The sequence below is a fragment of the Ixodes scapularis genome, unplaced genomic scaffold (assembly GCF_016920785.2).
Source record: "Ixodes scapularis isolate PalLabHiFi unplaced genomic scaffold, ASM1692078v2 PGA_scaffold2__306_contigs__length_199485367, whole genome shotgun sequence".
Taxonomy (NCBI): domain Eukaryota; kingdom Metazoa; phylum Arthropoda; class Arachnida; order Ixodida; family Ixodidae; genus Ixodes; species Ixodes scapularis.
Genome location: NW_024609857.1, coordinates 48,410,302 through 48,426,550, shown reverse-complemented (window position 1 = coordinate 48,426,550; position 16,249 = coordinate 48,410,302). Strand labels below are relative to the sequence as shown.

Here is a 16,249-nt window from a genome sequence, read left to right as displayed (position 1 = left end):
TCCACTGCTCCCACTTTGATGAGACAATCTTCTCTCGGGCGAAACTATCGGTGCGGGAACTTAGCAGTATGGCAGAAATTTGATAATTGATCGAGTACAATAGATGGCGCTTCTTTTTCAAATGGTTTATTATGACCATGCTTCTTGATTCGTGGTTCGCTCTTTGACATACTTATCAGCTGATGTAGCAGTGTGATTGGCCGCGAAGTGATAATAGGCAGCCCGGCACTCGCCACGCTCTGCGTTTCTTAAGTTTTCACTGACACTATGCGGAGAGCAAGTCATTTGTTTCTTGCGCAGGAGTTGTGCTGACATCAGAACGACGCCAAGCTCTTATTGGAAGATTAAAAAAAAAATGAAAATGGGTAGACCTCTAGGCATCTAGCATTGAGGTCAACCCACTATCTTTTCAATCATATATCAAATCAGAACCCGGGGTCATTGTGACGTAACCGCAGCTCCTGCGCAAGAACTAGACTTGCTCTCCGCATAGTTTGCCGCAACATACGAAGCACAGAACAAATTCCTTGCGCAAAATCCCTCCACTTTTTCCACTTCAGCAGGCTGAACTTTGGAGAGGAGAAAACTTCCCATCATGGCGAGCGGAGTGCTTCGTGGGAGGGTGTGATGATGTGGATAATAATAGAAGGGGGAAGGAAGGAGAAGACGACGGGGACGAGCACACGAGAAGAGTCAGTGTGGAACAGCCAGCACCGAGCGGCCGGCAGCCGGGACTGGTGGTATGGGACAGTCGCCAAACCAGGCCTGGGCTGTTGGGTCGTAAACAGTAACCAACAGCGGCTTGACGACACTCGGGCAAGCCCAATTCTTCAGAGAGAGGCCACCGGCCTTCCAAACCTTTAATCGGTTCAAGGACGCCCGCATCCCAACGCTACATCCCGATCCAGCTCCCATCCTCACATTCCCACGACGAAACCTCACAGTCGTCGTAGTGACGAGAGCTCTGCTACTGGTGTGAGTCTGAACTGATCCGGACTTTTTAAATATGCAAATTCTTGTTTATTTTAAATTCTTTGCATTTAGTATTTTAAACTACAGATTAACACGAAGGGACAGGAGCTCTCGTGGGGGGGGGGGGGGGGGGGGAGTGGCTATAGCCGTTGAAGAAAATGTAGTGTACCGTTCTATGAAATCAATCGAAGATTTCGAAAGTGTTTGGTGTCAAATAAATTTTTTTTGGAACATGGATAACACTTGGAACTGTATACAGAAAACCCGGCTCACCGCCGGATGATTGAGAACATATCCTAGAATATTTGCTAGCTAATACCAACAAGTGTAGTAGAATAGATATCGCAGGAGATTTCAATGCACCCGACGTAAGCTGGTCGAATGAGGGCGTGGCCTGTCCAGGAACTCAACTATCAGAAGTGCTTGTAGACATTGCATTTGGTCGGTGTCTTCGACAAACTGTCGAAGAACCTGCGCGAATTGCTGAAACATCAAGCAGCTTGCTCGATCTCTTGTTTGTTAGCAAACATTTCGATCATTGTAGCGTTACTGTTCATGAAGGAATATCTGATCACAAACTGGTGTTTTTTAAGTGCGATATGAATGTTTGCCAAAAAGATTCAGCTCAGGTAAAGCAGTATTATGACCACGACAGGGCTAGTGACGAGTCTATATGAAATGTGGTTGAATTTTAAAAGTATTACTGAGCACTGCATCCTAAACTTTATACCGAGAAAACTAAAACGACCAAACGCCACAATCCATGGATTACAAGAGATATTTTGCAGGCAAAACGTAAAGATGCTTCGAAAGCGTCATTCTCCTGCTATCTGTGAGCAGAGTGCCAAGTTAAATACATTGATAAAGCTAGCCAAGGAAGCCTATTTTACAGTCATTGCGAAAATTTATTTCATCCTCCCCTGAAAAGGTTTGGCGTTATCTCACTCCGTCACGGACAAAGATAAGTCAGTTACGCATTAATAACAACGTTGTGCACGACAGGGCCATAATGTCGTTTGAATTCAATCACTATTTGCAGTCTGTGTTTACAATAGATTCAACTGAATTCAGCAGTATTCCCAACGATGAAGGCTCTAACGTAAGTAGTTTTGTATCAGAACAAGGTATCGTATTCTTATTCTTATCATTTAAGGAAATCGCCAGGACCAGATACTGTACCAAATGAATTTCTAAAAAGATACGCTGAATGGGTTGCGAGATACTTAACAATTATATTCTTCATTTCACTCCGAGACTCTGTTTTACCGGACGATTGGTTATTAGCAAGAGTTGTGCCCGTGAAAAAGAGTGGGAAGGGTGATTCAGTTGATAATTATCGCCCTATTTCTTTGACCTGTACGTCATGTAAGCTACTAGAGCACATTGTGAATAAGCGCCTAGTTTTTTTTAAAGAGGACAAAGGCACTCTAAGTTCCAATCAGCATTGTTTTTGGAAAGGGTATTTAACAACAACCCAACTACTTGAATGCTATGATGAGATTTCTGGTTATGTTAATAATCGCCTGCAAGTGGATGCCATTTTTACGGATCTGTCTAAAGCGTTCGATCGCGTACCACATTTTAAACTAATTAATGTTTTAATATACTACGGTGTTCCTTGATTGATCATCAGATGGATTTGCGCATATTTCAGAAATCGCCGGCAGTTCGTCGATGGAAACGGCACCTTTTCGGCATTGTTGAAAGTGTACTCAGGGGTTCCACAGGTGTTGGGTCCCTTGATTTTCTTAATACGTGTTAACAGTTTGTTTTCTATCTGCAGTAACGAGCGCGTGAAAGTAAGAATGTTTGCCGATGATTGTGTTATATATGCTCCCATTTCGTCAGTTAACGATCAGATAAAAGTAAATATTTTATATCGCATCTCGTCATGGTGTAGTGAAAAGAATATGATAGTAAACACCCTGAAAACGGAATACATGCACTTGACGAATAAGAAAAATATATTTTACTTTGACTACGAGCTTGACTCTGTCAAGCTTACTAAAGTTGACAGCTACAAATACTTGGGAGTGGTTATCACTAGCAATCTGAAATGAAACAAACATGTGAATTATGTAAAAAAAAAAGGCAACTAAAAACTGTGGTATTTACGAAGGAAGTTGTATAGGACACCTCCCTCGGTTAAGCTTGTTGCCTACAAAGCTCTTGTGAGATCAACACTGGAGTATGCTTCCGAGGCATGGGATCCCTGGCAGGCCACGCTTTCTAATGAGCTTGAAAAGATTCAGTCACTTGCGGTGCGTACAATATTCTCTGATTTCAGAACTACGACGTCTGTGACGGAGCTAAAAAAGCAGGCAGACATGCAGCCCTGGAAAAAAGGAGAATATGCCAACGCTTGAAATTTTTTTTTTTTCAGATTTATAATCATTTTTTAAAAATCGACAGCTCTAAATATATAACAACCAAAAGCCACCGTTCAGAGCGCTTACATCACCCGAAAGTGCTCGAACCCATTCATGCCTGTATAAATATATTTCAACAATAATTTTTTTTTTTTTTTTTGTGCAGGCTATAGATTTTTTGAGTAAACTTCCAAGTGCTGCTGTTGCTCTCGAGTCGATTTCTGATTTCGAAAAGGCTCTACGTGTGTTGTTTGAATAAAAAAAAATATATATATATATGCATGTCTTTTTGGCACGCCTCTGTGAGCGAATTTGTAACACCGGCTTGTTTTTGTTTGTGTGCGTGTGCGGTGTACAGAATGCAGTGTAACCTCCTTGTTTTGTATTATCCGCCCCTGCTCTGTCCCTTGACAGGGCTGGCATTATTGTGAAATAAATAAAAATAAGATAAACAAAAAAGTTGCCGATTTTTTAGTTTTGGTCTCTGGGTTTTCTTAACATGCTTCTTTCGCGTGTTTCGAACCTTTTTATTACAGAAAGGTTTGTCCTGCATGCGTGTTTTACGTTGCAACAGACTATGGGTCACCTTCATTCGGAAAGGAGAATCGGATGGAGCATGTGGAAGAAAGGTGAGAGAGGAAAGAGTTGTCGTCGGGAGGCCGGTAAATGAGTAGCAGCAGTACACAGGAGTTTGGAAAGCAAAGAACCATGATCAGGCATTGTCACAGCCACTTACGAAATGTCAAGTCGCGCGAGAAATCGTCGATCAATTGAGGTCGACCGTGTCGCGCCCTGCTCGCGTGCGCCTTTTTTTTATTTTTTTTTAAGGATAATGTTTTTAAGTAATGGAGGCGGGAGAAGCATGAACCTGAGGGCGATGGCTTTCGTCAAACCAGTTTTTCGCTTAATCCTTGTGGTCGGATTTCCCACGTTAAAAGGAAGGGCGCCGCAGTGTAGATCAGACCTGCCGGCGGAGAAAGAGCACCCACCAGCGACCATGTTCTCCAGATTGGCGTTCTTGCTGGTCGTCTTCAGCGCGGTTGTGCATTCGCAGTTCGTGGAAAGAAGGCCAGAGTTGGGACAATTCCAAGATTACGAACAGGTGATGTAGCGACTGTTGTGTTAACCCGCGTGGTGAAATGATTGTAATTTTTTAAACGACGCGGTTGCACAGTTTACATGGTTGGCGCGATTTGTTCGTAAGTTTAACGCTTAAACTTTATTTCCTCATCTCATAAAAATAGGTTTCAAAAAATTTTTTTTTTACGTTTGAAGCTAAATTTTGTTGTTAGGTTTGTATGACAAGATGGAAATAGAGCCTCACATTAATTAAAAGTTTGTTCGCAAAGAAAAAGTTGCATTTTATTTACGATGCAGGTGCCCCGATACTGTAAGCCATGCTTTTCCTGCTAGAGGTTCGCTGAATATGAGAACCGGAGAGCGTAGTTTTCGAATGCCGGCTTCCAGCTCCCGCTTATTGTCTTGTGTCGTAATTTGGTTACGCGTGCCCGCGGCAGGTTCACGAGACACCGAAGTGTTATCGAGGGTAAAAAACCAGTGCCGGAGGCGCGGCAACTGAAGTACCTCCCTGCCGTTCTAACCCCGTCAGTGAGCATATAGTTACACTTAATTCTTATTCGCACAGTAGCACTTGGCTTCTGTTGAATTACGCGTACAGTTGGTAGTTACAATGACAAGCGAGCGTTACATCGCTTAGCTGCCGACGTTTATTGCTCACATTTGTATCCCTATAGACGCTTTCAGGGGACTTTGCATGGGCGCCGCCGTCTTGGCAATAATTGGACCGCCCGCCATTGTCCGCTTTAACTTTCTTGCTGCTGCACTACGTATAGCACTGCATACTGCGCTTCGCCAGCCACTGCCGCGGTGTTACATACTATGGGATCGGACTGCGAATGGGTTGACGACACAACAACATGATCTAGACTTCAGAGCCCATGTAGGTTCATCACATTTCCTACGTTTTTGCCGGAAATAAAAGTAGTTGAATTCCAGTGCGACTTCTGCAAATATCGAGTTGACACAGCAAGGCATTCGCAGCCTTATCCATCGTGGCATGTAGTCGTCACGGTCTTGTTTCTCGGTGCATTTGAGCACTTTGATCGCGTAGGCGATTTTGGCCAGCGAAATACTTGGCGATCTGCGACGGGCTGGGCAGTTGCTGGGGCGTATTGGTCGTCGCACTGCTCGGTCGTAGTATATTCATAGACAACTTTGCTCGTCGCCCAGCAGTCGCTCGCATGCGGTCTTTGGAGCTGCTCCTCGCCGCTCGTCAGAAAAATATTGTGTTTGATGTTTGGTGCACCAAAATGGGTACCAGCAGACAACCTACGCGTTGGGTAGACAGTCTTGCGCGAATGAGTACCCTATTGGAAAACCTCAATATGAACAGCGTACTATGGATATTGGCAAACAATATATTTTATTTTATTACGTTACGATATGCACAGTGTATTGAAAAACAGTAAATTTATCGTATCGTATTACAATAAGTGTTTGTAATCGGATTCCAATATTCATTACATTTATTGTACTACAATAAGGGCTTCCGATATCCATAATACGCTAAAAACATTGGAATCCCATACCGTATAAACCCTTATTGGATCTCCATGTGTCGTATGGGGATCCAATATGAGTTTACGATTCCAGTGTATTTAGCGTATCATGGATATTGGAATCCAATATATTATATCGGCTACCAATAAAACCATATACGAGCTGGAATATCACATTCAGCACGACATTTCTTTGCAACGCAAAGCCGCCGTGTGTGTATTTGTGAGTGATGAAAAAAAAATTTCTGTTGTCAAATTATGAATAAAGAAGCAAAACACTGGGCTTATCCATACTAAATATATTTATCATGTTCCTGAACTGAGGAATTCGGCATTTACTACAAAAGAAAGTTAATTGTTTAGAATCCTCATTAAAAAACTTGATGTTTGAAAACAGAATGTGAAATCCTCACCTTTTAATGAATCAGCCCCTGCTAGCTGCGGCCATATAGAAACTGCAAGATAAATATTTGTGATTAGTTCGCGACAAGTAGCAACTCCTCACTAAGCCGAATGGATTCAAAATTATGTCCGCGTTTATTGCGGAAAAATAAGCTTCAATGCCAGTGCCACAGGTCATTCTGAGCTCGGTCAATTAAATATACCTATCCGCTCGTCTGGCTTCACTATTCCTGCTTCGCACCAAACTAGAGTATCTAGAATGCTCGCCTTTGAGGAAAAACGAACTGGTGCTTGCTTGCTTGTAGGCCGTAGAAACTGGAAGAGAGATTTGCAATTAGTTGCTTCCAAGTAACAAATACTTTGAGTAGCCACGTAAAGTACACAAGTTCGGAAAGATTCAAAATTGCATGTGCGGGGCATAGATATCCCCTTGCCACGTAACTGGGCTCACTTCAACGTCACCCGCGTGTGTTACCGGAAAGTAAGCTTCAATGCAGGAGACCCTAGTCGCTCTGAGCTCCGTCAATTAAAAATGCTGTACCGGTCGTCTGGCTTAAGCATTCCTGATTGAAACTGGAATTCTCACCTTTGAGGAAGAACAAACTGGCACCTGCTGGCCGTGGAAACTGCCAGAAATATTTGCGATTAGTTGCGTCCAAGTAGCAATTTCCCTGAGTAGCCACTTACAGCACACTAAGCCGGATAAATTAAAAATTACATGCGCGTGACATAATATGCCTCTTACGACAAAAGTGGGCACACGTCTACAAACGTGTTGTCCACGAGTGGTCAGTACATTTGTTGTCCACGCGTGACAATACAATGTGTTGTCCTCACGTGGACAACACATTTGTCGACGTGGGCCCAGTTTTGTCGCAAGAGGCATATTATATCACGCGCATGATTTTTTAATTTATCCGGCTTATTGTGCTTTAGGTGGCTGCTCAAAGAAATTGCTTCTTGGACGCAAGTAATCGCAAATCGTTCTTGTAGTTTCTATGGCCCACAAAACAGCAAGTGCCAGTTCATTTTCGTTCAAAAGTGAGGATTCCAGATTTTGTAGTTTGCTCTGAAGCAGCAATGCTGAAGCCAGACAAGCGGCACGGCATATTTAATTGACGGAGCTAAGAACGACTGGGGACGATTTCACTGAAGCTTGTTTTGCTGCAATACACGCCTGTATGGGTGCGAAACAAGCTTCAGTGAAAGCACAATAGAATCTAAGACGGCAATAACCTTGACTGCTATGGTAATGGTGAAGTGAAGCAAACACAATAAAAGAAACAAAAACTGAAGGTCGGTCATGGCGGCGCTCATGCATACCTGCTGCAAAGCGTCTATAGTAATTACAACAATCAATTCACGAATGTCGATCATTTTCATCTGGCAACCAGGTAACACTGCATGCCCATGTTAATCACACCATGGTGCCCATAAACCACGTGATCATGAGGTGTAGTTCAAGCGCTCTTTCATTCTAGGGATACCCATGCTCGCCCAAGCTCGCCTCGCCTACTCCAACGCTGCCACTCGCTCTCGTACTCGCCTCTTGCCCTTTGACCTTCCACCCGGCGTGCACGTGCCGAATCGTCGCGGACGGCGGCGAAGTCGTCCATGAGGATCTCGTCGTCGTCGCTGACCCGAAGTAAAAAATGACTAGCTTCCAACATCTCTTGATAACAATGACTCACATCGCTCCTGCGATCAGTGTAGAAGACTCCGACGAAGTGAGCGATGCCGTCGACGCCATGCTCAAAACGCGGCAGGGAAACGAGGAAGCTGAAACGCGTGACATCGGGAAAGCCAAGTTCGCGAGTGCGTACAAAAGAACACCAAGCGTTGGGTGGGTGACGTCACCGACACACCAAACATATTGGACTTCCCGATTGGGGTGGACCCGAGGGTCTTGCATTTAAATCGATTTGTCCATGAAACTGTTGCGCCACTTACAAAACAAATTTAGCAAAACTGAGCACGACGCTTCACTTTCTCATTGTTTCTGCGCATGTGGCATTCTTCAAATTTATTCATTTTATAAGCTTCGCTGGGGATTTTTTTATTGTTCACTGTGATTCCTCGTTTTGTGTTCTACGAGGCCGTTTCTTACAGTGTACACACCAACACATTGTTTCCAAACAAATCCGCCTTTGTCCACACCGCACATGTGCAATAACCAGATTCGCCCGAGGCTAAGCTTTTGCGCATGCGCAGTGCCGACATCAGCGCCACCGCAGATGTGTGACGTCAGAGAACTGAGTTGGTGTATAAGAGCACATGCACGATCAAACGTTAGGGTCACCGACATTAATTAACGCAGAGCGTGGCAACCCCTCGACCGTCTCTCCGAAGCCAATGAAATTGTGGCTTTAATTAGAGTATGCATAAACGCCATAGAACAAATCACGAAGCTACGAAGCACGAACGTAATGTGAAAAGGCTTGCGTTTCTACTGTCAGCGACTATGAATGTCGACATCGAACTTACCAACGTTATCGCTTGAAAGGGTATTTCTGAAATACAACAGTCGCTCGACGTACCATTTGCAGTGCTATCCCCTAAAAGGCACCTGGTACCTGACCTACCGGACCCACGAGCACGACTCTTTCTTCGGAGGCACCGCCAAGTGCGTGCGCGGTCACCAAGTCGGGCCTTACGAGAACTACACCACGACCATCAGGGTTCGACACTCCCCCAACGCTGAAATGTAAAAACCTCTCCAGCTTTTTAAAAATATATTTTTTTACTAAACTTCATTACATTTCTACACTTTTTCGCAAAGCGTAGAGACAGACAATTATGTAGAGCAACACCAGAATCCCAGTGAATGACGAGCTCAAAATACAATAAGATATAACAAAAGCGATGTGTACACGAAAAATGAGCCAGTACAGCATCGCGCTTAATTGTCTTTGCACACAAGCAATTTTGTTTTGTTCCTGTCGTATTTTGATCTTCGTCCTTTGCTGAGATCCTGATATTGTTTGCTGTGATTCGTTCTCTTGTGTTCTGCAGGAAAGTGAACTCACGTACCTTTTTTTCCCCCTTAGACCGTGATAACTTTTGAATTGATACCAACGTACAGCTACTGAAATTTAGTATTCTAACGGCACCTCAAAAATTATTCAAACTTCCTTGTTTTGTTGTTTACATAAAGATTCACATCGTTCTTTGGTTGGAGCTTCTCTATCTTGGAAGTGTGGACATAGGAAAACTATGCTGCAGATACTTCCGGTAGTGGAGATGCAGAGAATGTCGGTTATTTGCATGGAAGCATTCGTGCTTTGAATTGACACAGACACCGAAAAAAGAAAACCGTGCTACCTTTTTGAGTATTAGTCATTCATCGACAGCCTACGGAATTCAAAATATGCGTATCCTTAACCAGACTTATATGTATTGCTTTACTTGTTTCTCGTTGGTTTGCGGTCACGAAGTAACGGCTTTGTGACTCCCTACCAGTTACCCTAATTATAAAAGAATTGAGAAATGTAATGTGTTTTATTAGATACTGAGTAAACAGTAGTGAACTTTACTATTTCAGCGAGTGAGGAGTATTGGTATATTCGGTACCTAGCTATTCGTTTAATCATATGTACGTATACTCGGCGTAGCCTTCAGCATCTGGGACCACCTTCGTAATTCATTTCTGTGCTTTCTTCTTGCAGCGACACGAGGCTACATATTAAGGCGTCAGAAGGATACACACATCGAAACGTGTTCACAATGACGCCTGTGCAAGGTAGATATTGCATCCTCGAAAGATAGTGTCCATTTTTATAAAACAAAACAAATGTTTTACCAAGAAAATGAGACACCTTAGAGAAAACATTTGAAAAGAACCAGCGGATGCTGTGAACTTTTATTATGGACGTTTTGAACTTTGCAGATGTTGTGAACTGTTTTTTCGTGAACTTCTATTGCGTCGCATTCTCTCATTCTCTGATTTTCTTTTGCTATAATAGATTTAGGTGCTGACGAAACTGTCCTATTTTTATGGGGGCAGGCACTTCTCAAGCTGCGCCATTTAGATTTTCTTTTCATGTCTGCTGTGTCAATGAATATAGAGTCAATCAAATTGAATTGAAAATCGGCATGTTAAGTATCCCAGGATCGTCATAGGTGCAACTTTTCTAAGGACAGAATATATAATACAAAGTAACTGTAACTTATATTTGTTGCGTAAGATCCCCTGGCTCGCTGAAATATCGACGAAATATTTGCTACTCCCGTTCGGAAAGAAAGAAGCAGAGAGAGAGAGAGAGAGAGAGAGAAATTGGAGGGGGGGGGGGATTGGAGTGTTGTTAGAAGTAGCAGACAGGTGAGGCAGAAAGAAAGAATGCGAACTTTGGCGAAATGATCCCGATTCCCCTCTGCCTGCTGAAGAATAACAGGAAGAAAGGAACTCAAGCAGTACAGTTCTTTGAGACTTTGTTTTAGAGCGCCCTCTTAGGCGCCCGTTTCCGGCTTGAGCGGCGTCGCCGTCGCCGACGGCGAAACCGCGCGGTGCATTATGGGAAACGTCCCATAATCCACCGCGCGGGGAGGAGGAGGGGGGAAGAGGCGGGGGGTGATGTTTTTAGTTTTTTTTGCCCGATCCCCCGAAGGTCATCCTGGTGATATCCCACACTACCTGGTGATAGTTAGGGGGTAGAAAATTGGCTTAGAAGGGCGCGAGAAATCAAATCAAATGTTTGTCTTTCTTAGACTTAGGCTAGGTGGCGCAAGCTACCACCCGATACAAAGGGTATAGCCAGTAACATCCATCCATCCATCCGGGGAGGAGGGGAGGAGAAGGGAGGAGGGGTATACCCTCCCCTCAGTACCCTTCCCTCCTTTGAGCTACGCTCCAATTCCGCGTTACAGGGTGTTGTAACGTCTTTCATTTTAGAGCGCAGCTCTTAGGGGCCCGTTTCCGGCTTGAGCGGCGTCGCCGTCGGCGTCGGCGTCGCCGTCGCCGTCGCCGTCGCCGTCGCCGTCGGCGTCGGCGTAACCGCGCGGTGCATCATGGGAAATGTCCCATAATGCACCGCGCGAGCCCCCCACCAAGGTCACGTGACCTCGTGGGGGTCACGTGACCTTCCGAAGTCACGTGACTCCCCTGAGGTCACGTGGCCCCCTCCTCGAGGTCACGTGACCCCCGCCGATGTCGCGTGACCCCCCGATGACGTCATCGTCACTGATGACGTCACCGGCATCCACATCGTCATCATCACTGATGACGTCACCGGCATCCACATCGTCATCGTCATCATCACTGATGACGTCACCGGCATCCACATCGTCATCGTCATCACTGATGACGTCACCGGCATCCACATCGTCATCGTCATCATCACTGATGACGTCACCGGCATCCACATCGTCATCGTCATCATCACTGATGACGTCACCGGCATCCGCATCGTCATCGTCATCATTACTGATGACGTCACCGGCATCCACATCGTCATCGTCATCATCACTGATGACGTCACCGGCATCCGCATCGTCATCGTCATCATCACTGATGACGTCACCGGCATCCGCATCGTCATCGTCATCATCACTGATGACGTCACCGGCATCCACATCGTCATCGTCATCATCACTGATGACGTCACCGGCATCCGCATCGTCATCGTCATCATCACTGATGACGTCACCGGCATCCACATCGTCATCGTCATCATCACTGATGACGTCACCGGCATCCACATCGTCATCGTCATCATCACTGATGACGTCACCGGCATCCACATCGTCATCGTCATCACTGATGACGTCACCGGCATCCGCATCGTCATCGTCATCATCACTGATGACGTCACCGGCATCCACATCGTCATCGTCATCATCACTGATGACGTCACCGGCATCCACATCGTCATCGTCATCATCACTGATGACGTCACCGACATCCGCATTGTCATCGTCATCATCACTGATGACGTCATCAGTGACGTCACTGATGTCGTCACCGGCATCCGCATCGTCATCGTCATCATCACTGATGACGTCATCAGCGACGTCACTGATGACGTCACCGACATTCGCATCGTCATCGTCATCATCACTGGTGAAGTCATCAGTGACGTCACTAATGACGTCATCGGTACCCGCATCGTCATCGTCACTGATGACGTCATCAGTGACGTCAGTGATGACATCATCGGCATTGGGGGTCACGTGACCCCCAAGGTAACGACCCCCCCTGGTTAGTTTAACCCCCCCCCAGTGCCCTTCCCTCCTCCTCCTCAAGAGCTGCGCTCTAATTCGGCGTTACAGGGAGTTGTAAGCGGCTTTCATTTTTTTGTCTGGCATTTTAGGGCCCTTAAAGCATCGAAAAGCCAAGGAAGGTATAACCAAACCTGATATTATTTGCCTAGAGCTTGGGCATTTCTGCCCTGAATTGTGAAAGAATTTAGTGCCAGAATTCTGCTTCACTGCCTCCTTGTTTGGTTGTCAGCTGGTTTGTTTGGACCCCAGCTCCCGATAAAATGTCCGAGCTGCGTTTAACTTCTGGTCGTTCGGTTGATACGTGGCATAAGGGTGGCGATGTGCGTTAGTTGGTTCATACTGACGAAAAGGCAAACAGCGCAAAATAAACGGGGACAAAAGGAAGTGCAAACAGGACAAGCGCTGACTCTCAACTGAAATTTAATCACATGAAAACAAAACAAAGAATATGTTTGGCTTACGCATTTCGCGCCTGCTTATATAAGCAGGCGCGAACTGCGTAAGCCAAACGTCACTGGGCTTGAGTAGTGAAGAGATGTTTTTTTTTGGACACGTGGTGAATGTACCATGTGACATGGGCGGAGTTGCTGTTTTCTTTGTTTCGTTTTCATGTGATTAAATTTCAGTTGAGTGTCAGCGCTTGTCCTGTTTGCACTTTCTTTAGTACCCGTTTATTGTGCGCTGTTTGCCTTTTCGTCAATACGAGGCATCTTTGGCTCATCTCTGGCACTTTGGCAATTATGTGGCGAGCCAGTGATCACTGTCGTAGCATGGTGCCTAGAATGAGTCTCCGACTGCTGTGTTTATCGCGTAAAAAACAACAAAAACACGTGTTTTCTTGATTTCCGCTTAATTATGACTTAGAAGTGTCACTCTGTCGCCGACCGCGATCCTGGCGGTGTCACAGAAGTGGTGCTGGATGTGGCAGACGCCCGATTTGCTGCAGGTCGGTCTCCGATGTGACAGTCCACGGAAGCCTTCGGCGTCCAGAAGTTGGGACGCCGCAACGACAGCGACACCGTTCGCTCGTACTTTTTGCCACCATTTCTACGATCAACCGCCAGGATCGCGACATCCGATAGGGTGACACTCCGGCTTCCGTGACGTCATTTGTTGCCACCTCGGGACCGCGTTTGATGTGTGGGACGCTAAACACACCAGTCGGAGACGCGCTTCGGGCACCGTGTGTCATAGAAAAGCCAAAGAGAAATGCATTGCCACTAACTAACGCCTCAGAGCGAAGCCTTATTAGGCCCAGATTGGACTCATAGTTTTGCCTTGTTAGGAGTTTCTCTGGCGCGGTGCCTGGCCAAGCACAATACGCTTACCTGTACGCTTTCGAGAACTAAAGTAATGAGACCCGTTGACGAATTTTCGTTTCACGCAGACCCCAGCAAAACTGAGGAGTTTCCCATCATGTACGTCGACTGTTCGTCCTGCTGGGTGATGAGGCACCCGTACGTCAGCAGTGAGTATTGCCTATTATTCCATTCCAGATAAAGCGACACTACCCAGCGGAAAAGGCGCGACGCATAGAAACGGGGAGCTACCGAAGTGCGCGAAGAGCTTTTGTACCCTCATCCTTCGCCAAATTCCTTCCGTAGATAGCGGCCATTCGCTCTCCCAACTGCTTGACGGGAAAGTAGACGCTCCAGAGATTTTAGAGTGCGCAGCGTTGGTAGATTCTAATCGTTCAAGATAAAGCATATTTGAAACAGGTTTATTTCTTAAGGAACACGCCTAAGCAAACACACACAGCGATTATAAACGAGCGACAGGCGCATAACTTCTATACGTTCAGTACGGTCAAGCAAAAAGTGCGGTCGTTTTTTCTTCTCCGTTGTCCGCCGCTGATGTCGACCTGCGTGAACGCTTCTTTCTGTTCGATAAAACTAACGCAACGAGGCGTAAGTAATTGTAAAACGTCCAACTGTTTGCTCCTTCCGTTGCTTTGTTACTTTATTTTTACGGCGATAAAGTTTAAATCGAAAGTCTTTTTGTAGACATCAAGCGCAACCCTTATGCTTTTGTGTCGTCTCGTCCGTTGATTTTATTTCTCCGTTTCTCAGGGTTTAGAGATTATTATGATCTCTAACCAGCTCGGCTGCATACTTTGGCTTCTTGCAACCCTTAGCTCTGTGTTCATTTCGCAGACCGCGCCTGCAGCGTCGCCAAGAAGGACGACCATTTGGGGAAGAACAACCTGGTTTGCGACTTCGTGTACGCTGTCCTCTGTGGATCTGAGAAGTACGTCGTGTCTGACACCAACTGCCCCGCCTAAAGACTGTCTCTGGTTCTTTGTTCTTTTTTACACCTACACCCTCAGAGGCACCGTGGCGCGCTCAAAATACGAGTCAGTATTTTTTTTTAAAGATTAGCCTAACAAAGAGAGGAGGCGCTCGAAATCAAGGTGTAACTGTAAACAGCTTAAAAAAAAAGGTAAGGATTTGAGGTCTTTTGTTTTCCACTGAGACTGAATGATTTTGTATAGTGATTGGCATCTTCAGACGCGTAGCGCACGGCGAATTTTGATTATCTCATTATCGTTCCAATGCCAATGTGATTGCGCGTTTAGTCGATGAGAATATCGAAGAACAAATCATGAAGCAAGAAAAGTGAACATGTGAAGTCACACCATACGTTTCTGTCATTAACTAATAGAGAGGAACACCCTTTCTAATTGTCTAAACTAACCCAGGGAAGACAAATTATCGGTATGTTGAGTGCATATCACCCAACAGTAGGCAGTGAGGAACTTCAAATTGTGTATGCGAGAATTTCTATGTCAGAACAATGGTTGCAGGGTGACATTGTTAACTTTTTCGCAAAATCTCAGATTTTGCCCTCTTTTCTCTCGCTCTCTTTCACTTTTTTTTTTAGAAATTACCACTTGGTCGAGTCGTTGACTGTAATAAACCATTCCAAGGAAGCTGAGCTGATCCAGCCTCTTTCCTTCGTGGCAGTCTTACCGGCCTACTTTCCGAGGTGCCCGAGTATATAGTGCATCTCAGTGCTCCCGGAACACCAACCTTTGGATGCTCGTTTATATCGCTTCAATCAATGAGAATTGTTATAGCTATTCATTGTACAATGGGCGAGCAGATCCAGCGAAAATAAAGTTCCCCCCCCCCCCTCCCCCGCGTTTCGCCACTGAGACCATCTGGCGATTGAGACATATGAGACCATGGTCGAAGACGTCTTATGTCTCAAAGGTGTCACTGCTTGAACGAACCAAGGAACTACCCCCACGAATGTTGTTGCGAGTTCAGCGTAGTACATTGTAACATTGCTCGTATACATCATACGAGAGACAGGACCCAAGCGTATTTACATTTGTGCACTTCGAACATTTCTGCAGGCAGTTTTTGTATGACCAATGTGACAGTCACAAAAAGAACAAGCACGCCCCAGACAATGCCCGCAGACTATTGTTTGTGTGACATATATGGAGTACGTGACCGCGGTTTTAGAGCGTAGTACAAAGGCACTGACTGCAAGGGGTTAATGACTGACACACGGGTCGTTCCAAGCCAAAGGAGACGCGACAATTCTTTCATGTCTGGGATAGGAAGGAAGAAAGATAATTTGGACCAAGAAGCCTCTGAAGGCCAAGCACTTTTTTTTTGCTATTAAAATGAATTTGATTTTTTGCTGATATTGGCTCTCCATTTCCTTGGGGTTGCATAAAACCTATAAAGCTAAGAAAAAAAA

General features: G+C 45.3%; 1 protein-coding gene across 1 annotated transcript; it reads left to right on the top strand.

Annotated features, from left to right (window-relative positions):
- The first annotated feature begins 4,338 nt into the window (after window positions 1–4,338).
- LOC121836732 lies at window positions 4,339–14,819 on the top strand. Its single transcript, XM_042291851.1, has 5 exons — window positions 4,339–4,443; window positions 8,869–9,026; window positions 9,988–10,061; window positions 13,926–14,006; window positions 14,692–14,819. Exons 1-5 carry the CDS (start codon window positions 4,339–4,341, stop codon window positions 14,817–14,819), a joined length of 546 nt encoding a protein of 181 aa, XP_042147785.1.
- The last annotated feature ends 1,430 nt before the right edge of the window (window positions 14,820–16,249 follow it).

Excerpts from the sequence above, each read along its gene's own strand:
- LOC121836732 (XM_042291851.1), top strand. The coding sequence starts at position 4,339 with ATGTTCTCCAGATTGGCGTTCTTGCTGGTCGTCTTCAGCGCGGTTGTG. Across the intron at positions 9,027-9,987 it reads CACTCCCCCAACGCTGAAAT|CGACACGAGGCTACATATTA; the intron begins GTAAAAACCTCT and ends TTCTTCTTGCAG. Across the intron at positions 10,062-13,925 it reads CACAATGACGCCTGTGCAAG|ACCCCAGCAAAACTGAGGAG; the intron begins GTAGATATTGCA and ends CGTTTCACGCAG.